Genomic DNA, 26235 nt, shown 5'->3' with positions numbered 1-26235 from the left:
GATTACTCACATTTCAGCCACATCCCCCATATTCAGTGGCACAAAACAGGAGAATCCTGTTCTGAAGCAATGGCCATTTGAATCAGAGCTTTTACCTCTGTCCCTGCTCAGTTCTTCACAGATCCCCACTCATTCCCTGCCCTTGGAGCTTGGAAGAAATAATCCTCCACCCCTCGCTTCAAATCTACTGTCTGCCTTCCTGTTCACAGACTCTTCTCCACCTTTGCTGTCTGTTACAAATAACAATATTACAGCCTGCTCCAGCAAAGCATTTAGTTTTTATATGCTCAATTTAGTGGAAGTAAATTCGTTACCAGCTTTTGCTAAAGTGAAATAAGAGTGAAATAAGTGAAATAACAGCCAACATAAGGGTGTTGGCTAAATCAATTTAAATAGTTTTTAAACTGATTTAGTTAAATTGCTACAATTTTCTTGTGCAGCCAAGCCCCTAGTTACGTGTCTGTATTAAATCAGCCCAGAGACACTTAAGAGTTTTTTGCAAAAAGAAAAGGAGGACTTGTGGCACCTTAGAGACTAACCAATTTATTTGAGCATAAGCTTTCGTGAGCTACAGCTCACTTGCTTCCAATGAAGTGAGCTGTAGCTCACGAAAGCTTATACTCAAATAAATTGGTTAGTCTCTAAGGTGGCACAAGTACTCCTTTTCTTTTTGCGAATACAGACTAACACGGCTGCTACTCTGAAACCTGTCATTAAGAGTTTTTGTGCTGTCTGCTTGCAGTGGAGCTACTGCTGCGTTGATCTGAGTGGAGAGATGTGGTGAAGTTCAGAATGAGAGAGCAGAATGGAGGAGAAATGCCTGGAGGTGTCCCTGCCTTCTCAGACTCATTAGACAAGTCTGATATGCCACAGTTTGTTCGGTTGGACTCAGGGAGCCATCTGTGCAAAGGAGACTAGCTATTTGTGTTAAATGGGAAATAGGATTGCTAGTAATTCTGCTACCTCTGCTATTTTCACTGCTCCTGAAAGCAGTCAGTCAGTCTGCTAGTTAAGCCAGTTTTCTGTCTTTCCGGTGGATTTGTTGAGATATTTCAGGACAGTGTTCTTTTTTTATCCAGGTGCTTCCCATCTTTGGATATTTTTGTTTTGTTTTGACTGTGATTCAGACTGTATCTGAGTTCAGTTAGTGGTTCCTCTACAATTATATACTGACCTTCCCTTCTCTCCTTCACAAAACCAGAAACTATTCTTATAGAATCTGATTTATTCTTCTTGTAGAATGTAAGGACATGAACTTATTTTGGTCTGGCTTCTAGAATATCTATCTAGCTTTTGCATGTGAACATTCACAAGGCAAATCTTTCCTAGTTAGCACCTTATTGACTATAAAAATGCTCTCCTGACTTGTAAATCTTTACATGTCTTTGATCCTACTCAATGAAAAAAGGTGCTTTATCTGTACAGCATGTACTGGTTGTTCTTTAAGTGAATTTCTTACTATCATTTAATATCATTTGAAATTATATGATTATAGAGTGGTTCGTGGCTTAGCTCTCTGCCCTTGGCATTGTCCAGTAAAAAAAAACAGATGGGATTTTAGTGTCAGAACTTGAACATTATTTGTTCTGTTTTCAATTTTAAAAATATATTTTCAGAAGTGATGTACTACATTGTTCATTAAGTTAACACACATGCTCTGGGAAGCTTAAATTAAGGATGTTCTATAACTAAAAGCTTTTATTCCTTTGACTACATTCATCAAAGGAAATTAAAACTATCTGGTTTTAAGACAAATCTAGAACACAACTATATGCTGTGCAATTCATGGGAGCCCTTGAATCAATGTGAATATCCCTGCAATAAAGCGGATGATCCTAGTAAAAGGATCAACTTGAAATGTTTTGGAGGTTGTGTTTGGTTCAGCTAATCATGCAGAAGTTTGGATGTTTAGCTAGATTTAACCATACCAGTCAATCTGGAAATCAAGATGGAGATTTCATGAGATTAAACTTTCCCAGGAGATTTCCAGTATACCATACATTTAGCTGAAAATACCTTGAGTAGAAGCTGCCCCTCTCTGTATTTCTACTTCTGATCCTGGCAGAAATCACAAAGTAGAAAAGAACATGAAAGAGAAAAGGAAAAAATAAGGAAAGGGTTGACTGAACTTTTCTGAATTTCAGAAAAGTTTGTTTGGTTTCAGTGTGGATCATTTTAAATTTTATCCAAACATTGCAGATCTGGCTGAATTGATACATCGGGCTCCCTTGAGCCACTGCTTCTTATCTGAGAGAGAGAGAGAATTTTCTCATGACACAGTGTTTTTTATTACCAGAAAAATGTAACCCAGAGATCACTGTAGATTTTAAGGGCATAGGTACCTGGGAGATCAGAGTGGAAAAATACAGATTTTTTTACATGTAAAATGTGCAGTAGGTTGGTAAAGTCGCTACTCAGTGTAAAGAAGCAAACAAAGGGAAACTATTAGATATGGCCTGACATCATCACTTCAGTAGAATAACTGCCTAAATATGAACATAAAGATAAAGAGAGTCTCATCTGTGGCCTTGACTATAGAAATATGCGAGATGCACAGATGGCAAGTCTGCCACCAAATGGAGGACTTACCAAATACGTCTGAGACAATGGCCAGACAAAATGTATGCTCCAAGCTGGCAAACTCACAATAGTGCTGCTATCGCCCTCGAATAGAGCCACTTGCTCAGTTTCATGAACTGTAGATAGGAGTCTTAGATGACATCTGATTGAGGTTTTAAGGAGTACAGTGAATTAAAGTGTATCTGGAGAGCTAGTGTAGATGAAAACTAGTGTAGATGAAAACTATTTGGGTTGTTGTAAAGTTCGGAACCAGACTTCCTGAGGAAAAGCAAATGTTCCAAACTCATTGGCACCCACCTTGTAAAGAAAATTCTATCTGTTATGTTAGTTTTGTTCAGTGTGCAACCTTTGCCTTTTCTAAAGGCTGTTGGAAGTTAGTATGTAAAACTCATTGCTGTGATTATTATTGGTCATGATTTGTAAAGAGCTGACAATAAAACTAGAGTTTGAATGTAGTTCCCTTAAATTTAGGATTTGCAAAGTTACTGAGAAATAAGCCCAACGTTGTGATGCAATAAATGAGAGGGGGTTACCACTTACAGAAGTTACTGTTCTATTAGTGGGGGTTGTACATCCAATGAAAGATTTTCGTAGTTTCTGGCATCCAGTGGAAGTTTTTGTAATTGGACCAACTAGGTAGGGTGGTGTTCTCCTCTGCCAAAAGGAATATCTGGATTTCTGATTCTTTAAGCTTTTGTTTTGATTGTGCAACATAAACACATGCCAGCGAGACCTCTGACTGCTTGGCTGCACCTGTATTGTTTTCCTAAGGGTTACCTACCTACCCTTAATCGCACATGGGATAAACCCAGGGGTTGTTTAGCTGGCAGACTGTGGAACAAGAGGGAGGTTCAGAAAAATCAGACTGTGGGTTGTTGTGTGTTTTCGGTTGCCCTCTTGTGTTAAAAGGATGGAATAGCTGAGAGAATGCATTAAATGCTGTATTTCTGTTGATGCTCATGGCTGACATACCTCTATATAAATATTTATAAATGATAGAGGTAAAAGTATGTAATGCATTGAAGCCAAAAATGTAGCTCATGGGATTGATCTCAAAGGATTAGGAAGGTCATTTTGACAATAATTGTACCATATTTAGCTTAATAAGGCAATTCTTAACAAATAGTTCACTTTAGAAATGTATTTGACAGTGAAGTAGTTTTGACCTTGGCTTATTGTTTCAATTATCATTCAAGATTAACATCATAAACCCATTTTTTCAAAACTAGTACACGTTGATGAATTGGACCAAATGTAGCCAATTATAGAAATCAATGGATTTGGACTCTCTGCGCTTGATTCACCTTTACTCGAGCTCGTTTATACCATATTGGCAGTAAAAAGGGACCTGTAAAGTGAGTTCAAGATGCCAAACTTCAAGGCCCTTTTGCGCTACCAGTTTTTGTTTTTGAAAGAGTTCCCTGAAAATGCTGACTATATTTTATACCTTCTCTGTGATCACTTTTCTCAAGTCAACAATGTTGTGTGATATCCAGGCACATGAACTGGTTTTCATTTAATGATGCTGCAGGTATGTCGAGAGTATCAGCGTGGCAATTGTAATAGAGGAGAAAATGATTGCCGGTTTGCTCATCCTGCTGACAGTGCAATGATCGATACCAACGACAACACAGTTACTGTCTGCATGGATTACATCAAAGGGAGGTGTTCACGGGAAAAGTGCAAATATTTTCACCCTCCTGCACATTTGCAAGCCAAGATCAAGGCTGCCCAGTACCAGGTCAACCAAGCTGCAGCTGCCCAAGCAGCAGCTACTGCAGCTGCCATGGTGAGTCCAGAAAACACCTTCAAAATGTAACATTGATGATAAAAAATGATTAATTTATTAACTATTCTTGCTGAAGATATGTTTGTTCAGGTATCCCATTCACTACACAGTGTAATGAGCTTTTACAGCATTTACAGCCAGATCTACTCTTAAATAGTTTCAGACTTAAAATATTTTACTAATTTTTGGCAGCCGATGTATACAGGGGGGTGTGCGCGTGTGTGTGTATGTATACATACATGTGTGTACTTATATGTAGACTCAAAATATGTATCTATCTATTTATATAGATGGATATAGATAGTGTGTGTGTGAGTGTATTGCTATAAATCTCCATTTATAGGGATCATTATTTCTGTCTTTAAGTATATCCATCTAAATTACCATTAATGGTATTCCTGTTTCTACACTAAACTTCGTTTTCCTCTTCTTTAATCTTGGAGGTTTTTTGTACCACCAGTAATATGCTTAAAAATTACTTAATTTAAAAAATAAGATCTGAAACTTCTTAAGAGTAGGTTTTCAAGCAAATAGACTGTAACATTATTTGAGGGAGATTTAATCATCTTTTGTTCATCTTAAATATTATGGTGTGGATGAATAATTGCACAACTAGGGATGCTTGAATATGGCAATTACATGGAGTAGGAAAACTACAGCACATTTGAAGGAAGGTATTAGAAATGAGTACAAACAGGCTATTTGCTAAAATGTATTCTTAAAGTAAATTTTTAACGTGATCTAAAACTGATTTTAATGGGTCCAGTCTTTGTTCTTTGCTTAGCTGTTAATATTGTCCTACATTTTTACATAACTACGTGATGTGACCATTAAAATACTACTTCATGTAACACATGGTTTGCTATCCATAGCATAGTACAATAAACATGAGAGAGGCCTTTTTCTATGTTTGTTTATGGATACTTGAGCAAAAATACAGAAGGCAGACTCTCTTTCTCTCTCCTTTCACTCTTTTCTGTTAGATTATCTTGTTTGTAATTAACTACATAGAGGTTGTATCCTCACAATAACAACTTAGTAGTGCCTTTATTGTGCATGCTTAGTCTTGTTATTCGTTGTATATGGCATTCCGATGATTTGTTTTTTATTTGTTTTTTCTCACCTACCCAAAAATGCACTGCTGCCCCCATGATGCACCTCTGCTTGCTGTTTATGTTAATGCGCTTGAACCCCACTGGCCCATTGCCATCATGTGCTCGCTGCCTGCTAATTAAGACTCAGTCGGCTGTCAAATCACTGAAGCGACCCCTCGAGGCAACCTTTGACCTGGTACTATGACCTTTCACCTTTTAGCTTGGCATGTAGCTTTATTGTAGATACACTTTTTTTATTAATTTGTAAAAATTTAAATACAATGGAAAACTGAGTGTGGTTTCCTGTTCCAATTAGTGGGAAAGAATACAATATACACATAAATGTATATGCCAAACAAATGTTCCTAAAGCGCAGCAGCCCACATTCAGTTTGACCACCTTTTAGACTGTTGTAAATGACATACTTTGAGGACATTAAAATTGTATTTATTACTGTATTTTTATGTATCTGTTTGCTTGGCATGGCTTAGCGATATTCTTATGTAGATTTAACATTTGTAATGCAATGTTAAAGTACCAGCATGCTTTGGTACATTTTTGCATGTCTAGTTAGACTTTGGGAACTGTGGGTATAATTTTTAATATTATCTTGTTTCATTCACTCTGTGAGATTACTATTAACATTGCTTTTATTTGTCAATCCTCATGGAGCTAGCAGTGCAGCTTTCTTTTTTCCCAATATTGTTGCTTCTTACTGAAAACCTGAAGCTTTATACAGTATTTTAGCACATTATTATAACGTAGAGCTCCAATACATTTACTTACATTACTTGATGGTTAAACTAAAGTAATGCTTCCTTTTAAAGCTGTCACCTTGCCTTTTTACGTGGTAGTTCAGTCTGCTCTGGTGCTTGCTTGCTCATGGATAAACATGGTGCTGCCTGCCTCTTTTTTGCCTTCTACTGATTTTTCTTTTTCTTTTTTTCTTTTTTTGGATTGGACTTTATTTTTTTATACTCATCCACCGTTCAGGGAATTCCTCAAGCTGTACTTCCCCCATTACCAAAGAGGCCTGCGCTTGAAAAAACCAATGGTGCCACCGCAGTCTTTAATACTGGTATTTTCCAATACCAACAAGCTCTTGCCAACATGCAGTTACAACAGCATACAGCCTTCCTCCCACCAGGTAAGTATCTCTTTAGTTTTTTGTAGAGCAAAGTATGCTATGAAATTTGTGTTCAGCATTTGTAATACACTTCTAAAGGTATCTATATTGATAGTCACTGATATACGCACAGTTGTAGTAGGATGTTTTTTGCTTAGACTGAGGAAAGGAAGTCTAGGAATTAAGGTGTTAAGGATCAGGTAGGAATCATGTAGAATGCTGTTTCTGTGTATGCTTGTCTTGGAAGCTGGGTAGATGTTCTCCAATCTAATGTGAAAATCAATATTTTGGAAGCACATGATCTATTATTTCAAAACAGATTCTTAAATCTGTTCTCTTCTTTCTTTTTTCCTAATTAATACTTTTTTACACATCTCTTGAGCTATTTTGTATTACTCCTTTTTGCTGTAAGACCCCTTTGCCTTAACTTATTTAGCAACAGTACTTCTGAACCATATCACTTTGTAAAGGGTGAGGTTTTGAATTTTACTGAGTGATCATGAAATGCACAGTTAGATGGCATTACAGCTAAACTAATATGGAAGCACACGGAAGATGTAACTGTAAAAGGAATCAGGGGATCAGACACCAAAATTTTTCCATTAGTTTCAATGTGAGCAAGATAGAACCCTCAGTTGCTTTTAGTAAAGAGTGATAAAAAGATATCTAATATTTTAGTTTGATTGTTTCAGAGCCCAAACCTGCACTCATTACTTCTAAAGAAATCTCGCTGCAGTCAATTTTTGTTGCATAAAGTCTGCAGGACTGCATCTCTAAGAAGTTTGTATCACTACTTGCTTCATAAAAATCCATATTTCCAGTTTGTTTAAAACTCTGCTATAAATTTTTTAGTTAAATTGTGAAAGTCAAATTTTAACTGCAAAGAACTGGCATTTTAAAAAATGTAGGTAACAAAAATGAGAACACTGCCTATCAGAAACAGAAAAATCATTTCCTAACCATTTTTGTCATGTGTTTTAGCCACATCAGCATGATTGACTTTTACCGTTCCATTTTTGGTGGTGTGGTCTGTCATTCAATCAACATGTATACATGTAATTTACACATATGGAATAGCTGCTTGACATGAGATATAACTTCTCTAGAGCCACTGTAGCCCATTGGGCGTCTAGGGTCTGATTGAAAGCCCATTGAAGTCAATGGAAAGACAAATTAGTGGAAAGTCAATGGTCTTTGGATCAGGCCTCTAATGTACATATTTAAAAGAGACATTTAAAATGTATTTACATAGTAGACCATCACAGTCCATCCTGCAGGCTTCACATATTTTAAAAGCTCCCCTGATCTTGGTTGGAGCTGTGCATCTCTGGTAAGGAGCCCCTCAGCTTCCCTTAAATCAATAGGGGTTTGGCACGTTGGCACTTTCAGCCTCCACAGAATCGGGCCCATTACCATTGGGATCATTAATGTCATTTGTGTAAATAAAATTTATAATTTGCATCACATAACTGACAGGGAATGTCAATAGTTACATGGGGCCTTTCTCGGTCCTTACTCAGGCAACTTCATATTGAAGTTAGTGGGCATTTGGCCTAAGTAAGAACTTCAGGACTCATTGAAACTCCATTGGGACTCTGGATGCTGAATTCAGAGGGGACAGGCTAGCAGTTTCAGGATTTAGCCTGCACAGGCTACTGTACCAATTCTGTTTTTCATTTTTTTTTTATTAAAAATTACTGTTAAGGGGCAGACTAGCATCCATTTTAGTTTTCCATTGGTCTGATGCCTTCACAGAAACTTTAAAACAACATTTCCCACTAAAATAACACTTTTCACTTTTCTTTATGGCCCCCAGTTTTTATGGAGTTAAATTAGTTTAATTCTTGTTTGTGCATCATTATCATTAGTGAGAGCAGCACAGCTGGAAATAGTACTTTTCAATCAATTTCCAACAGAACCAGGAAGGGAACTTACAGCATATTTTTGGGAGGCTCACACAACAGTCCCAGTCCTGAGAGGTGTTGGGTGTTCTCAGGCTTGTTGTCTTGACTTCACATGGAGTTGAGGATGCCCGGCACCTCCCAAAAGGCACTTGCCACATTTCAACATTAAGTCCTTTAATGGGAGTCGAGGGGGCTCAGCACGATTCAGGATCAGGCCCCAAAGAGTAATGACTGGGGTTTTTTTTAATGTCTTGATGAAATTCACCAGAGAGAAGAGGGCCCAGAAGGCAAGACTCTCCCCAGGACTTGCACATTAAGGGTGTATGTGGTCTGGAGGCCCTTACATGGGTCCTCTGATCTGGGCTGAATTTCATCTTTGGCAACAATGTTGGATTTGTGTTTCAAACATACCTAGACATCCCCTCCACATTCTAGAGCTCAGATTCAGCTGCCTTGCATGGAAAGGTGCATGGAGGAGAAAAGGGGACACATCTAGTACCTAAATCTCCAAGTGCCTCCAAGCCCTGTCCTCCATGATTAGAGCTATGCCCAGACTCTTGTGGGACAGGGTCTGCTGCAGGGGCGATTGGAGCATTTTAGCATACATCCCTTGTGTCTCACACAGATAACTACACCTGCCTTCGCAGGCTTTGGAAAGTGCATGCTGGAGTGGCAGCTCTGCCACCCTTTAAAGAGGTGCAGCACATGCTTCCCCTCGGGCCTGGCCAGTGTAAAGGATGGGGACAAGGTCTTACTGCTTTCTGGCCTTTTGTCAGGAGTTGCCGCCGGTGGTACTAATAAGGAGCAGTGGTAATGCTCCCTGTGAGAATTCAGCTGTAATCATTAGGGCCCTACCAAATTCACAGACATGAAAAACGCATCACAGACCGTGAAGTCTGGTCTCCCACCGTGAAGTCTGGTCTTTTGTGTGCTTTGCCCCTACACTATACAGATTTCATGGGGAGACCAGCTTTTCTCAAATTGGGGGTCCTGACCCAAAAGGGAGTTGCAGGGGGGTTGCAAGGTTATTTTAGGGGGGCCACAGTACTGCCACCTTTACTTCTGCGCTGCCTCCAGTGGAGGCAGGAGAGTGGCGATTGCTAGCCGGAGAGCGCCAGCTGGTGGCTGAGCGCCCCGCCTGCAGAAGTGCAGAAGTAAGGGTGCTCATACCGTACCGTGCCATCCTTACTTCTGCGCTGCTGCTGGCGGCGGCTCTGCCTTCAGAGCTGGGCTCCGGGCCAGCAGCCACCGCTCTCCAGCTGCCCAGCTCTGAAGGCAGCACCACTGCCAGCAGCAGTGCAGAAGTAAGGATATCAGAACCGCAATCCCCCCATCCCCTCCAACTCCTTTTTGGGTCAGGACTCCTACAATTACAACACCATGGAATTTAAATAACCGAAATCATTACATTTATTATTTTTTAAATCCTATGACCGTGAAATTGATCAAAATGGACCCAATGAATTTGGTAGGTCCCTAGTAATAATGTCAGTGCAGGTGAAGTACTGGCAGGGTGTGGTGTCATGTGTCAGTAAACTGACACAGGTGTGTCTGATTTCTGTGCGTGTTAGACACGTAAATCTCTTTGAGGATCTGGACCTAAAACACCTTAGATTGAAATGGTTCAGATAGTCCTCCTAATGTGAACCTCTGACCTTTTGAAGTCTTCCAGAATCTATTGCTTCCGGGAGCTGTCTCAGGAACTGTGGGATAAGTACTCAGATGGCATTTCACCTGAAACAGTTTAGAACAGCTCTAGTATAGATGTGGGACAAAACTGCAGCACATCACACCATGAGTCTGTCACATCCAGCGTGGATGCACTGCACCGTTTGTGCTAAAGATCAATGTATAAAGTTCCAAATGAGGCCCTAATTCAGGAAAGCATAATGGACCAGACTTTTAAAATAATTTAGGAATTTAAAGAAGCAGAGGCACACCCATTCAGATTTTCAAAAGCTCTTAGGTGTGTTCGTCTCCTTGAAACCAACAAGAGATAGATGCCTAAAAAGCGCTTGTGAAAATCCCACTAGGTACCTAGCTGAATTATTAGTTAGCTAAACTCCTTTAAAAAGTATGTGTTTAAAGGTCTCGTCCTGCACCACTCTGAAACAATGGGAGTTTTGCCACTGACTTCAGTGTGAGCAGGATCAAGCCCTAAGTGCTTTCCTAACTAGAGATGGATTTAGACACATACCGAAGCATTTTCCTTAACTGGGGCCTCTGGCTCTGGGGACTAATTTTGCTCCCCTTGAAATGTTAACGGGAGCAGGATCAGGCTCTGTAATACTAATTCTTCATACAGATTGAAGCACTTATGTTCTCTGCTGATAATCTGGTCTATGTGGTGGTGCTTTCTAGATTTAATTGAATAAAAAAACTGAGTGAAACAGCGAATCAGGAGTAGGAAATATATATAATGAGGAAAAGGAACTGCTTAAAATCCCAGTGAAAACAGAGTATTCATCAAAATTACTGCATTCTCTCTAGACATAATTTATCTGAGAAATTATAATCAGTTAAATTAGCACATGCTTGAAATCAAATGCTGCCGTGTGCTGCAAAGCCAAGGAACATTTGAACTAGCAAATTCACTATTCATACATTCTTATTAGTAAATCAAAGCTTTTGAAGTCAAGATTAATATTTAGGTCATAGCAAAAGTGATTTTTATTATTGGCAAGTGGGTCCTACTGCATTATGTCTTCATATTTGCAAGTTATTGCACCCTAGCTAGTATTTTCATTGCTGCCTTACGTTCATTTGCTGCAAATCCCTCTCAAAACTGTGTGTACTGGTTATAACATTAATGATGATGATAACTCAAACTAAAATTTAAGGTGAAAGCTTTACAGTTATATTTCAGAGAATCATTACAAAAAGCTAACTCTTGTTTTCAGCATGTAGACTTAATTATGCATGGAATGATGTAATATACTAGGTATAATAAAATATGTAAAACATAAGGGCATTTGTACTTGTCTAATAACATAGAGTGGCACAGCTTTCAGTTATACTCATGCAGCTTCATTGACATCATGACGGTTGTGTGGGTGTAATTGAGAGCAATGTGTTTAGCACATAGTTTGTAGTTCAGGGTCAAATCTGGGGCCACATATTCGCTCCGACAAGTAGTTCCATTGACTTCAGTAGCAATTCATCTGTGAGTAAAGCAAGCAGGATGAGGCCTTTCCTTTAAATAGCCCTCCTTTTAAACATCTTTCATGAATAATTACATTCTTTTTTGTTTAATGGAAACAGTAAAATAATTACAAGGATTAATTATGCCATTTCCCCAATAACCTTAAATGTGTCTTCTAGTAATTACAGGCATTAACTTCCATGTTATCCCCAGCATTAATGATAGTAATTACTATTTTATTTCTCCAAAAGCCCATGGCTTTGGCATTGTACAAGTTGGTGCAACATGGCTTATAAATCTATACACCACATAGCACAAGCTAGGAAGATAACATGCATCACCATTCAGGCGCAATAATTTCCTTTTGTTATCGCCATATGGTATCAAGGCAGTGGTGGTGTAGCTGTGTTGGTCCCAGGACATTAGACAGAAAAGGTGCGTGAGGTAATATCTTTTACTGGACCAACTTTTGTTGGTGAGAGAGACAAGTTGTGAGCTTATGCAGAGCTGAAGAAGAGCTCTGTGTCAGCTCGAAAGCCTGTGTCTCTCTCACCGACAGAAGTTGGTCCAATAAAAGATATTACCTCACCCACCTTGTCTCTCTAAGGTAATAGTATAGCTGTAGCTCCCACAGATGGTCATTCAGAGTCTGTTTCCAGTTTCATATGATCCCCATCTTCAGGACTTCATTATTTCGTTTATATTGATTCATATCAGAGTAAATTTATCTAACAATATGATTAAATAGGGAAGAAAGTCTTTTCAAAAAATGTTCAGTATGATGGAACATGAAGAATTGGGCCCTTTGTTTATAATGTTTAATTTTTAAGCTTCAGGTAGGAAACAAAAAACATGCAAATACTGATTTCTCAACATGGAGCTAGCTAAAATAAATGAGATTGCCCAAGTACTGGAATTTGAAAACTGGGAGTTGAGCATGCCTAAAAATGCAGTGCTTCTATTGACATTGATGTCTCTTTGGAGAATTGATTTCTTATTAATTAATTATTATTTATATAGCACAAAGAGAGTGACAGGCTACAAGATTGTCTCTCTCAACTGAACAATTATCTAAGAACTGTTGATGTTCTACAAAGGCCAATGGGTCCACAGACCCAACAACATATGGTCAGTTAAAGTGTGTCCTACAGTGTAGAAACAATGCCAATCAAGTGTGCTTAGCTCGTGCTGGGAGCTATGTGGGAGACCTGCACTTTTTATCCTGCATTTAAAATACAAAATAAACAATGTGAGAAAAATCAGAGTTGAAGTTGACACTTCATCTTCAGCTTACCCCACAGTGTCTACATATTGTAAATAATACTGTATGCAAAATTACCACTGTCCTTACTACAGCTGAGCAAACATTTGGCAAAAAATGCAGATTTGGGTCGACCAAAACATTTCATGAATTTGGGTTGATTTGCCAAATTGTTTCAGTTGTTAAAAAAGAAAAAAATCAAAATGTTTGTTTAAAAACTCAAAATCAAAATAAAATGTTTCATTTCAAACAAAACACGTCATTGGACCCAAAATGATGGGTTTGTTTTAATTTTTGGAACTGCCAGTTAACTGAGAAACCATTTCTTCACACAACCCAACTAACACCTAAGCAGTACCAAGACACATGAGATTCCTCTAGAGGGGTTGGAGGAATAAAGGACACAAGACTAACTCTGGGTCGATCCATCCCTTCCTATAGGAAAACACACACAAGGTAGCCCTGAGTGGAAACTCCATGAGGATCCATCCCCTCATGTCGTTCTTCTCCCCTATTATTCAGCTGGCAAATGTGGTGAATACTCAGAAGAACTGCTGGGGTTCCACACTAGCTCTGACCCCTGGCAGGCCCCCTACAACTGTCCCTGGCCCCATCTCTTCCTGGGACAACTGCGAAAAAGAGAACGTTTCCCTTAGCCTGCGCCAACTCTCAACCTGTGCACTCTCTGCTTCCTTCTTCAGCAGCATCAGAGACTGATGGGCTTAGGCAGGGAGAAAACTCTGTGAGGAGGATCCCCTGTGCATATGGATTGGATAACGGGTGAAACAATCCCACTCCTTCATTCTTTATTATCCTGCATATCTCCGTATAATCTTAGTGCTAGGATTATCATAAATTTGGGTGCTGGCTTACCCTGAGAGTGTTAAAGATAAATAACATGTTTGATCATTTCCTCTAATCTTAATAAAATATAGTTAAAAAGAAATATATGTTTATTTTTATGCTAACAAAGTTTGTCAGAAAGATAAATCAATCAGATTAAAACTGAATTTTGAAATAAGCCATGAGACCTTTTCTAGTAATATTTCATAGACAAATGAAACTATATAGAAATAAAGGCAAACAAAATGTACCAGCACACAGTTCAATCAGCTTTTTTTCTTCACTTAAGACTAGTTCTAATTGATCACTGTGCTATTGTATGATTTGATTGTGCTGACAGTTACATGCCACTGTTCCCATAATAACAATTTTTCTTCTTTGTTCAAATGAAATTTTCTAATTACACGTGTGATGGGTTGTTTTAATTCTTTTCCCTTTTCAAATCCACCTTCCTGTTGCAATGCATGATGGGCAGGCTCAATATTGTGCATGACACCCGCTACAAGTGTTGGTAGGTGCCAGCTTTGTTTCTTGATTATCTTAAACCTGTGGTGCAGCTCACAGACCCTCAAAATCCACTGCTAGGTTTTAACTTGCAGCTCTTGTGCCAGTCCATCCCCCCATCACACCCTCTGCACTAACACCTGTCAATTAAATGCAGTTGTTTTATTTAATTGACATGGACACCTAGAAGTTGGATAGTAGTGTTCTGAATTGCACATTTTTCCTTGGTGGATTTTGATTGGACTATGAGTTTGTGTTTAGAAACTATCTTGTATTAAGTAACATACTATGTCTTACTATAGTAATATAAAACATACTTTCATTCAAACTGATTTATTTTTGTGTGGTAAATACTTGGGTTGGATTTTCTTGTTTGTGTTTTTGTTTAGACATAAAAATGTAAACATAAGGACATTTTTAAAATACTTTTGTTGATTTCGTATTGAAACAATTGAACTTGTTCGTGTTGATTTTCCTGATTTGATGGTAACAAGCATTTTTCCCTTTTTTTCCTCTTTCATTTCCCTTTCTCCCCTTCTCCCTGGAATGTTGTCCTGCTTTGCACTGTGATTGCATGTCACTCGCTGGCAATGATGTCTCGTCACATGGCTTATTGCTATGATAAATACCATGCTCAATTATTCTATCACATGTTGCCATGGTTCCCCTACTGCTACACTCTTCTGTATGTTGGCTTATGTGATTTTCCTTCCGAAAGTTCCCATGGTGCACGGTGCTACGCCAGCCACTGTGTCTGCAGCAACAACATCTGCCACAAGTGTCCCCTTCGCTGCAACAGCCACAGCCAACCAGGTTTGCTAATTTACAGCTTTGTTCCTTAAAAACAACTTGAAATTGGTGCTTTTAATGAGCATGGGGGTTTTGATTTTACTTCTTGTTGGCCTACACATTCTCTCTAAGAGTTGTAGCATAGCTTAGAAAGCTTTTGTCCAGGCTCAGAAGGTGCTACAGCTCCATTTCTGATGCTAAAAGTATTTTACATGAGACTTTCTGATGCACTCTTGACATTTCATAGGCCATGTAGCTTATTTATCTTTTCATAGATCTAAAGAGAGACAGGGATAGTACACAGAATCCAATTTTTCTGTGCACATAAAGCCTACAGTTCTTTTGCATGCAAAACTCTGGTCAAAGCCCAGTGGGAGCTGTGCGTGGAGGGATTACAGGATCAGGAATTTAAGAGTCTGGACGTGTTCTGAATCTCTTCAAAAACAAAACAAAAATATTTGTGCTTACGCAACCCAGAGGCACACTTGTAAATCTTTGTCTCAACTTGTGAATTAGTTAGGAGAGGCCTCATTAATTTTATAATGGACAAACTTTAACTAACTGAATGTCCATTAAAAACCTGACTAAACTCTTTTTAAACTACCACCATGAATGTTGTTTTATCTGGGTATAAAATAAGGATGAAAATGCTTAACAAGCTAAACTGTAAGTTAAACTTCTCCTTGCACTGCCACAAACAACTCTGTATAGATAAATGTTGTGGGCCACATTTACATGGGTGCATCTCCCATTTACTCCATTGCACTTACATAAATTGCACTTACATAAATGAGGATGGAATTTGGCCCAGTGTTTTAGCTCACTAGATTGTTAAAAATTCAGTTGTTTTCTACTACATCATAGTTGGAACATTAATTATGAAGAATAAAAACATTCTAAAAGACCATTTCCTTTCTCTTTTATTTAAATGTACCGAGAAGTAAATTTTATAAGCCATACTGCAAATTTAGAATTCCTGCAAATTATCATTGTGCTAAAACATAGCACCAAATTCTGCGCTAAGATGCAAGTAGTGCTCTCAATCAATTCACTGGGAGGCCCACAAGTGTCTTCAGGGTTTTTTGTTTGTTTTTTAAAATGTCCTTAACTCAGTTTCCAATTTTGTGGGGGATGTTTTGCATTCACAGTTAATTTCAGGGGTAAATGCTGGTATTTAAGGCCAGGATTTTCAAAAGTGCTAACCTTTGACCTAATTCTGCTTCCATTAAACTCTGAGCACTTTTTAAAAATCCAATCAGGTAGTCAGCTATGAACAGTAGTACTTGTGCCTGAAATCTGTTGCAGCTGCACCTCTACATCTGCAGGCAACTGCACTTGTAAAATAGGATGCTAGTTCTAGAAATCAGGAGCCTGTTCCTGCAAAGTGTTGAGCAATATACATTTTTCGTTGAGAATTCTGAGCCTTTTATGGGGTCAGGCCAAGAGCCTTAGTATTTGTCCTGGAGTATCTCCATTGTTGCTTGCTATACACCACCTTTTTTGCTAAGCCCACTGTAAACTTTTTGGTGGCATATGCAGTAATTGGCATCTCAGCCATCATGCCTGAAAATCACACTGTTATAATGATTTATAAGTGTGCACATCAGATTCCCTTGTGTTATTTAGATATTTTAAAAACCCAAACCAGAATAATCTGGTCAGTTTTCACAGAAGCTGAATGTAATTTCTCGCCACGTACCTCTTTGTGCTAGAGGAAAAAAGGCTTAATTTTGTTTTTCAGTGAGTAACTAAAAGTCCCTCACAGATTTAGCCCAGAATAAGAATAATATCCAGGAGTACTCATGGAGAAGTTATCATTCTTGTAAATAAGCGTCCGCTAAATAAATCTACTGTATGTCAGACATATCTTAACCGCATGAGTCATTTACTGCACAATTTAAATAATTTTGATTTTAAAGCCTGCATACCCCTGAGAATTGCTGGCGTGAGCAAAACCACAAAATGCCTGTTCTCTATGTGAGGTACCCCGCGCTTGCCCAAAGAGATTGTAGGGAAACTTTCTGTTTTAGAATCTGACCATTTCATGCATATCCTCCCTGGACCCTCATAACACACTTCAGTAAAGTATTGCAGCCAACCTCAATATATACATATATAATTAATATATGTATATAGTATATAAGCAATGCTGAAATTGCTTAATGCCACACAATGCAATGCGCATGCATGCGGAAGGTCTTAAGATCTGGCCCTTCATCTTCATTGACTGGTGTTGAAGGTCCTTGGTATGTTTCGACAGCACTATCCCTGATGCTTCTACACAGTTGGGTGCAACATCTTCTCCTGCAGCAGTAGACAAAATGGTATGAGAAGCTTCATTATGCTTGGAGCACATTTCTGTGCAAGTTGGCAATGCTGTAAAACTGTATAAAGATGACAGGTAAAGAGAGGGCATTAGAGGTGGAAAAAAAAACCCACTAAAAACATTGAATTTGTTTTAGAGAAATATTTCCACCTTCCCTTTCTTTTGCAGGTTTATTAGCTGATGGGAAATATAATTTGTATGACTGTAAATAGCTGTTAACCTTGAAAAAATCAGTATCACATCATATTGCAGGGCTTGTTTTTCTGTACATAAGTGCGTCTTTCCACTTCCCAGTCCTGTTTGTGATGAAAGTTTATGTACAATTCCTTTCACGTTTGTAGTTCAATGAAAACACAGTACTGTTTTCCCTGATTGAGGGCCCTATTCTGCAAGGCCTGTGTACATGCACTCCCACTGACTTCAATCTATGTGCCACCCATTGGAGGGCTTGCAGGATTGGGCTCCAGAGAGATGGTTGACTTGTGTGCTTCTTTGCTACTTCTAAATATTATCTTGTGGTTTTAATTTAAAAAAAATACTATGGAAAATGAGTTGATAAACTTTAGGAGCCATTGCAAATTCTATTGACAACGTTTTGAGAATTGTTCACTAGTTTAGGGTGCCTTCCTTTTTTGGTGCCAAACTTTGACACTTTGTACCACTTTTTTATAGGGGACGAGGACCCACAGCTCAGCTCAACTCAACTGTGGGTCATCACCCTTTGTGAAATCAGCATACGAGGCATCTTAAATTTGGCACCCAAAAATGGAGACACCCAAAGTTAATGATCACTGCAAAATTTGGCTGAGGTTGTTTAACTGTAGAGTTTATTGTTTCAAATGATTAAGTGAAATACCCAAATCACAAAACTTTGTGTAGGCCAACAAAAAGGGCTCTTCTCAATTACTGCACTGCATGAACTTTTGTAGATTTTAACTTCTTTTACTTTCTAAACAAACAATACTTATGTACATTGGTCAAACAGTACTTACCACAATGTTTTTCAGTTTTAAGTTGCTGCTTTAGCACTTCAGTTTACTTTAACTTATAGTATAAAGTCCACCACCTCACAGCTGATCCCCACTTTTCTGAACTGTTATGTTCTTTAATAAAATGTTCTCTCTCTTGGTTGATTTGTTGCACATGTTATTCATTGTTTACATTTTTACCTATAGATACCCATAATATCTGCCGAACATCTGACTAGCCACAAGTATGTTACACAGATGTAGACATTTTGTCATCAAACAGTAAGTTTCCAATGTATTGCTTGCATAGTTTTCAAACTCTCTTTGTGTATGTGTATAACTTGGCGTTTTCAGGGACATATTGGATTTTTAAAAAATAAAAGCTATGGAAAAATGTTGTGAAAGAATTGATATGGGTTTCTTTGACATTACCGAACTTCTGGCACATGTCAGTCACAGCATTCATATAGAAATGATTTTTAAAAAATATTACAGAAACAGACAAGTGTGTATGTGAAATGAGTTGGTGATTTCAGTCGATCCTAGTCAACAAAATCACAAGGCTGCTGCATCTGGCATGAACAGTCACCTTTGTGACACTCTCAGCAGAGGCCAAGGGTCGAACTGGCAGAAAGCTGAATTCCCCTCTTCCCAGAAACAGATCACACAGATTCTTCACAGCAGCTACTCAGTAGCCTGTAATCTACAATACTTACCAGAGTTCCCCGCACTCTACTTGTGCAGGTGATGTACATGATGGTGGAAACAATAATCTCTTCCCCATCCCACCTGCAACCAAACCCTTTATGCCAGCCTATTTGGAGTTGGTGCAGAGACTCTTTTCCTAATGTTGAATGGTGAGGAGACCATTCCTCAACCATTGGGCTTAAGTGATGATGAGAGTCTTGCTTCCAGCCTTCCGCATTTCACCCTTAATTATGTGATCTGCTTCTTAAAACATCAGCCTCCCATTTTCAGGGGGCTCAGGATGTAGCAAACTCAGTTTTCTTTTTATCTGCCCTGTGTTTGTCCCGTCCAGAAGATACAGCAGTTATCAACTTTAAATTGACGCTGTTCGTACCCCAAGTACATGAAAGGCCTTTGGGGAGGGGAGTCCCCAGGTTGTTAGCACTGGCACTCACTGTGCTGGGGCACCAGTATTGGCTCTAATACCCCCACTTTGTTAGAAGGAATTGGAAGCCTGCAGGGAATGCCATGTTAATTACTGTTGACACACTATGGCAGGTATAGGGAGATGGAGTCTGATAAGCCACATCTACCCCAGTGATTTAGCAATAATTGACCTGCAGCTCCCTGTAAGTTTCCAACAGCTTCTAACAGGGTAAAGTAACTGGAGAATGCTGCCATCTCATTAGAGTGGGCTTCAGCTTGTAGTGCCATCTTGCTGCCCTGCTGGGGAAAGTAACCCTGGGACCAGCCAAGCTTAGGATGGGGCTCATATAGTATTATTTTGGAATGAACTCTCGTTAATAAAACCAGAGTTTATTAAATGAGAATTTAGCTTTCGTTTGAGACTGGCAGAGGCACCACTAGCTCCTGTGCCCCGGGGGCCATATGTGGGACAAGTCACTTTACTGAGAGTTGCTTTAGAAAGACCTATTAAATTGCAGTGTCTGCTAAGCCAGCCTCTGTAACTGAGAATGAGAATTTAGTCATCAGCCTAACTCAGCCTGTGGCTTCTCTTGAGCACAGACTGCCAAATTATGATAAATTATGTGTGGTATTTTTGTGAAATAGGTTACATAGTAGAGAGAGGTCATGCTGAGAATACAAGCTCAATTTCTACTTGCATATGTTTGGCTTGAACTACAGCCCTAGATATTATGTGTCAGATCTTTATAATTTAACCTTTCTTCACAAAGAAAGACTTTTACTTGACTTACCTGTAGCGATTTCCCCGCCAATCTTTCTATGATGAAATCCTAGTTTAAATTTATGATTTGGGCTGTTCATTTTTCTTTCTGTCTGATATAGTATCTTATCCAACTACACTAGGCTAACTTAATAGCTGCAGCAAGTAAATATACCACTTCAATCCCACCCCCTATCCTACGACAGAGGTACTGCCTACTAGTCAGGTCCAAGCTGTAAAAAACTTATCGTTCACTTTGGCCAAGATCCTCTGTAGTATTTAGGTACCTCGTTCCCATTTTTATCAATGATTTTTGTAGCCCCTTCATTGTAATCTTTCTTCAGCAGAGGAGGAAATTTATTCTTGACACTAGTTGATGATCAATCCTGAAGGAAAAGGATTGATACCCCTTGTAACTTCTATCCTAGCTGGAGTGATTTCAGATATTATTGTAGTCATAGTCCAGTCCTTTTTTAAAAAATTCACACTAAGCTATTTGCCTTAGCATTATCCTACAACAGTGACTTCCACAGGTTAATTTATTATTATTAAAAACTACTTCCAGTTATTCCTCTCCCCTTACTTGTCTCCTCACTCAATTATATCATCTATTTTATTTCTCCTTACATAAAACACCACCTTCCCTTTCTCAGTTTCTACTTTTTATTGCCATTCTCTGGGCCTTTTCTGTTTCTGCTCTGACCTTAATGAAATGATGTGCCAAAACAGAATGCATTTTTAAGGTGAGACTGTACTATTGGTTTAATATATGGAATCATACAAGTTCCTTATTATTCTGTTAGGCCAATTTTTTCAAATTTTCAAAAGCACCTAAGTGACTTAGGCCTAAGGCCTCAGGCACCTAACTCCCAATGATTTCAATGGATCTTAATCCCTTAATGGCCTAAGTGCCTGTCATTTTGCAAATGGGATTTAAGTGTTTACGTCTGATTAAAAATCACTGGGATTTTGGCCCCTAAGTGGCTTAGGCACTTTGGAAAATGTTACCCCAAAATCTTGGTTCCGATGAAGTCAGTGGGAATACCGTCTACTGACTCCATATAGTCCAGTGGGACCAGGACAGGGCCCCTAACACAAAGCCAGTAAGTGAGTGGTATACTGTCAATCCTAGGATTTTACTAGGTAGAGGAGGCTATAAAATTCAAGAGCAGGGGTTCTCAAACTGGGAATCAGCCTGCACCCCCAAACCACGCTTTTCCTCCAGCATTTATCATAGAGTTAAATATAAAAAATGTGTTTTCAATTTGTAAGGGGGGGGGCGGGGGGAGTTGCACTCAATGGCTTGCTCTGTGAAAAGGGTCACCAATGCAAAAGTTTGAGAACCACTGTTCAAGAGCAACAGAATACTGTTTTATTGTACATGGTCAGTATGCATGGTATGTCTAACGTGTCTGCAAAGAACATCTTTTCTGTGAAGAAATTGTTTGAGGGACAATCCTGTAGCCTTTTTTGTAAACAAAATTCCTCTTGACTTCAATGACCGATTCGCCTCATGTTGAGATTGCTTTAAGAAAATGAATGAAAATGCTAAATTAATTTTCTTTCTGCCTGCTTCCCTTTCTAGATCATACTAAAGAGAAAAGGACAGTGTGCTTGGATAGAGAAAAGGACATGAGCATTAGCCATAATGTATATACCGTCAAGCCACACACAAAAATTCCCTCAGCAGTAAGACATCCACATACTGCATGTTAACAAGATGAATCGACAACTGGGAAATCCACTGCACACTGTTGCCTATATACTTTGTACATTTAATTGATATTTGTGCTGAGGTGATCTTATTGTCTAAATCTACAACATTGTCTATCTTTTCTAGCACAGAGGTATGCCTATATATTTAAATATGCATACATAGTCTATTTCCTACATAATCATGTATGTCATCTTGAAAAGACAGACTATGATGTAATCATAAATCTATTATGTATTGGTACGTCTGTAGACCAAGATATAATTTTTTAAAGTAAGTTTATTTCTTTCAAGGTTTACAAATAACAAAGGTGCACCTTGTATTTAAAATTGCCATTATAGATGAGAGCGTGCATGCACAGTAATTTTTGTTTAAGAGTAATATTTTTAATGTAATAGATTGTAAGAAGTGGTAAGAGAGGTATCTGACAGAGATGAATGTGCCAAGCAAAACCACAACTGTGTATATTTTAAAGCACATCCGTGGCTTTAAGTACCATGTTGTTAAGGATTCTCATGAAGTGCCATAGACTGTACATCAAATTAGAGTATTATTTCTGCAGTGTTATTTTCAGAGCCACATTTTTGCTTATTTTGTTAGTACTATTCAGTCAAAGGCACCATTCTGTTTCAAAACCAAAGCTGTCTCAGAAATGGCCAATTCAACCTATAATAAAAGTAGACAACAGAAAAACAAACTATCAGTACAGATTAACGTAACACATACTGGACATATAAATATATATAAACTATTTTAAGGCATTGTAGTGTAAAATTTATGCATATTATTACTGAATAACTCAATATACAAAAGGGAAAAGCCATTTCTGAGACACAATAACAAAAATGTTTGAGGAACTTATTTTGCTTCTATTTATAGCCTCTGTCAAAAGACTATAAATGCTTTGCAGAGATGGATTTCACTTTTGCTTAAATGTTTCATCAAAGTCACACTTCAAAATAGTGACTCTAAACAAAGAAGAAAGAAGCACTGACATCAGATGCATGATAAACCAAAATATGAAAAAACTGAGATGTTAATTAGCATAGAATTGGGTGGGTTAAATACCTGGGTGAGTTTTGTGAGTTTTTTGTTTTTTTTTGTTGTTTTTGTTTTTTTGTTTTTTTTTTTTTGGTTCAGATTAACTGCTTATAGCCTTAGAAAGCCTTTACAAAATAATAATAATAAAAAAATAGATGTGCATTCAAGTTTTTAAGAATGGATTCATCCAAAGGAATTCCTTTTTGTGGTTTGGATGTTGCAGTTAGTAAAGGATATTTTTGCTCTGTTCAGCAAACTGCTGAAGTGGGGGCCAGGTCACTGGTAGTATAGCATGGAGTGGAAGAAGTGTGAGTTCAGTTATAGAACTTTCCATACTTCCAAGTTTACTGCAAGTTTTTATGCTTGAGAGAGATGCTTTCTAGTATAAGAATGATGTGTTGATTTTACTGATTGTACTGTACATCTATTAAAGCCTTAGATTATTACATTACGGGTTAAAACCCATACCAATGTAATTTCAATCATGTTAAGAAAGTATAGATGACTTCACGTGTTATTGTAGTTACTTACATTACAGAATATTACTTATTTTTTCTTTTTAAAATGTAGTTTTTATTTCTTACATTTATTAGATCATTTTCATTTTCTATTACCAGTTGAATACCATTTCAGTTTATAGAATTTTGTTTTATTAGATTATACTGATGACTTTTTCAAAATACAAAAAAAATTAAAAAATAAAAAGTAAGTTTTTTTCTTCATAACATACTCAGTTTTGAATTTAAATGTAGTGTCATGAGTATTTGTATTATTGTTAACTAAATGATTTATATTTTACTGATTTAATATTACAATGTAAGAACGTCAGTCATCGTTAGTTCTTGTCTAGTTTTCATTAAAAGAACAAAGATCTTTTATATGGATATCTTATAATTATATAATCATTGCTAAGTAAGAAGTTCAGTTGTTGCTATCGCAACAATCCTGGCAGACAATTGAATAATATTTTGATGATTTATTTTGTTTGTAATTAGTTATTATAAGAAAATCTAGTTCCTAGATATTAGAATAAAATTTATTTTCTACTGTATCCATTTCAAATGTTAAAATATTGTTTAAATATTTTTTGAAATCCCTGAATATCAGGCCTTGTTATAAATAAGCTGCATAATCAATAGATCAAGGGACTTTTTGTTGATAATCCAAATACTCAAAGTTTACGTAACAAGAATTAAAGCGTGTGTGCAAACTCTTGAGGGTTGATTATGCTGCAGTTTAGCATGTGGGAACGTATAGAGAGAAGGTTGACTTTTTGCACTTCTGTATATAGTCAAAAAAGAGAGAAACCTGTATAATAGTAAGATCTTATTTTGAATAAAAATGTCTATAATTACAAGGAGTTTTGTTAAGGCTAATAAAATGACAGGCTGAACAAAATTGCTTGCAAAAGTGGCACAGAGTTAGCACTCCATACCCCTTCAAAAAAGTTGCTTTGCTTTATGTGGACAGCTTGTAGTTTGCCAGGATTTTTTCAGCTGGAAAGATATGCCATCCTTCCAAGATCTCATGACTGACAAAAAAGCTCCACTGGTTCAAATCTGCCTGAAAATCATTACTTTAAAAAAAAATTTTTTTAAAAAAGCAGGTATTTCAGACCATCAAGGTGAAATCATGGCTTAAATATTCCGTACATTATTCAAAAACTACTGCATGTTTAAAGTATCAAAAACAAAACAAAAAAAACAAAAAAAAACCAAAAAACAAAAAAAAAACAACAACCAACAACTATATTAAGGATATATTCTATTCAAAGCAGTTTCTGACAATTTCAGTGGTTTATTGTTCACAAAACAAGAAACTTCAAAACAGATATTGACATTCACAAAAATGAAATTATGAACAGGCAAACCAAACAGCACACTGTAGCTGTAGTTATGTGATTATTTTTTTATTGTAATGGTCCTGTTCTTTTAGCAGGTGAAAAACAAAAACCTATCAAATGTTACCATTTGAATGAAAAGCACTCAAGAAACCATGTAATTACATAAGCAAAAGGTGGAAATTAGGCCATTATTTTATCTGGAATATTCAGTATTCACACTGATTAATTAATAACGTTGCACTTACTTGCAACCCTGCAACTTTCATCTGCTGAAAGGACAGATGTGCTTGGTTTTACTATTATGTAATCACAGACTTACTTTTTGCTTGTAGTTGCTGCAAATTATGTACTCTGTCCTGGGCTGCAATTTGTTTCCATGCTTATTTTATTATTACTGCTATAGTTGACCTTGCTGTATGGAAAAATAAAGTGAAATTGCCCTAATAAAACTTCTCTTTCTTAATTATATTTTTCTATTTCAGATTAAAAATTACATTGTTTTGTTTTGTGTGCATTTTTAATGGATTCACACATTATGTCCAAGGGGGAATCATTTAAATGAAAAAGATTAACTGTCTGCTATCATATGTTTATTTTACAGTGTGCACCCTATTACATATGCAATACAGACCATGAAAAGTCTATTCTATCCAAATCAGACATTTACAATCCTTTACAGACCTGTTCCATGCATTACTGAAAATTCATTTTCTGAGTTCCTGACTTTATAGATTCATAGATTTTAAAGCCAGAAGATACTGTTTTGATCATCTGATCTAACTTTCTGCCTAACACAGGCCTGAGAGCCTTACCCAATAAGTTCTGCAAAAAGCACATAATGTCTGGTGGAGCTATAGCATATATTTAAGAAAGATATCTTGTCTAGAGCTAAAGATTCCTGTGAGGGGGAATCCCTAATTCAGTAGTTCCAATAGTTAATTACCCTAACGGTTCAAAATGCGCTCCTTATTTTTGTACACCTTATTTACACCTTATTTGTGCAGCTTCAGTTCACTGGCACTTCATAAAAACAAAATATTAAAAGTAGATTATTTCCCTAAAGAAGGTTATTTCTGCTTCTGAGAACTTATATTTATATAGGGAGGCAAAGTACTAAATTGTTGAGGGTTTTGTCCATTCAGTGTTGTATACATTGGAGACATGAAGCCATATCATGCCAATCATTTTTGAGTAGCACTCCCCATGGGAAATTCTACTTAAAAATTGATGGTATTATACAGCACTGGTGCCCCCAAGGAAAATACCAACAATATCTTGCCAGTTACCCACATGAGGGCAAACCCTAACTGTACCTCTGCAGAACCTTCCAAGCACTCATTTTTAAATAATTTGGTTTGTTTTTTTAATTATGTGAATTTTTGGCACCTGGGAACCAGGGCTAATAGGACTGACTACAGTCAAGCAGAATGTTGCCATT

General features: G+C 37.6%; 1 protein-coding gene and 1 long non-coding RNA gene across 51 annotated transcripts in view; both read left to right on the top strand.

Annotated features, from left to right (window-relative positions):
- MBNL1 (muscleblind like splicing regulator 1) overlaps window positions 1–25241 on the top strand; it is a 197511-nt gene extending 172270 nt beyond the window's left edge. For 22 of the 50 annotated variants that reach the window (XM_043521800.1, XM_037909348.2, XM_043521820.1 and 19 more), the window contains 7 exons: window positions 4112–4369; window positions 5606–5659; window positions 6457–6610; window positions 14215–14250; window positions 14962–15056; window positions 18534–18608; window positions 21785–25241. In XM_043521800.1, coding sequence (XP_043377735.1) covers window positions 4112–4369; window positions 5606–5659; window positions 6457–6610; window positions 14215–14250; window positions 14962–15056; window positions 18534–18590 — 654 coding nt within the window. In that variant the 3' untranslated portion in view covers window positions 18591–18608; window positions 21785–25241. The remainder of the gene's footprint in view (window positions 1–4111; window positions 4370–5605; window positions 5660–6456; window positions 6611–14214; window positions 14251–14961; window positions 15057–18533; window positions 18609–21784) is intronic. The other 28 variants (XM_043521810.1, XM_043521825.1, XM_043521804.1 and 25 more) reach the window with 5 other exon arrangements.
- LOC122461588 lies at window positions 6617–13522 on the top strand. Its single transcript, XR_006283570.1, has 2 exons — window positions 6617–10526; window positions 10683–13522. It is a non-coding gene; the product is annotated as an uncharacterized LOC122461588 (long non-coding RNA).
- Window positions 25242–26235: the final 994 nt, after the last annotated feature.

The sequence above is a fragment of the Chelonia mydas genome, chromosome 9 (genome assembly GCF_015237465.2).
Source record: "Chelonia mydas isolate rCheMyd1 chromosome 9, rCheMyd1.pri.v2, whole genome shotgun sequence".
Classification (NCBI taxonomy): Eukaryota; Metazoa; Chordata; order Testudines; family Cheloniidae; genus Chelonia; species Chelonia mydas.
The sequence above is the reverse complement of the archived record's forward strand: the minus strand, read 5'-3'. Positions and strand labels throughout refer to the sequence as shown.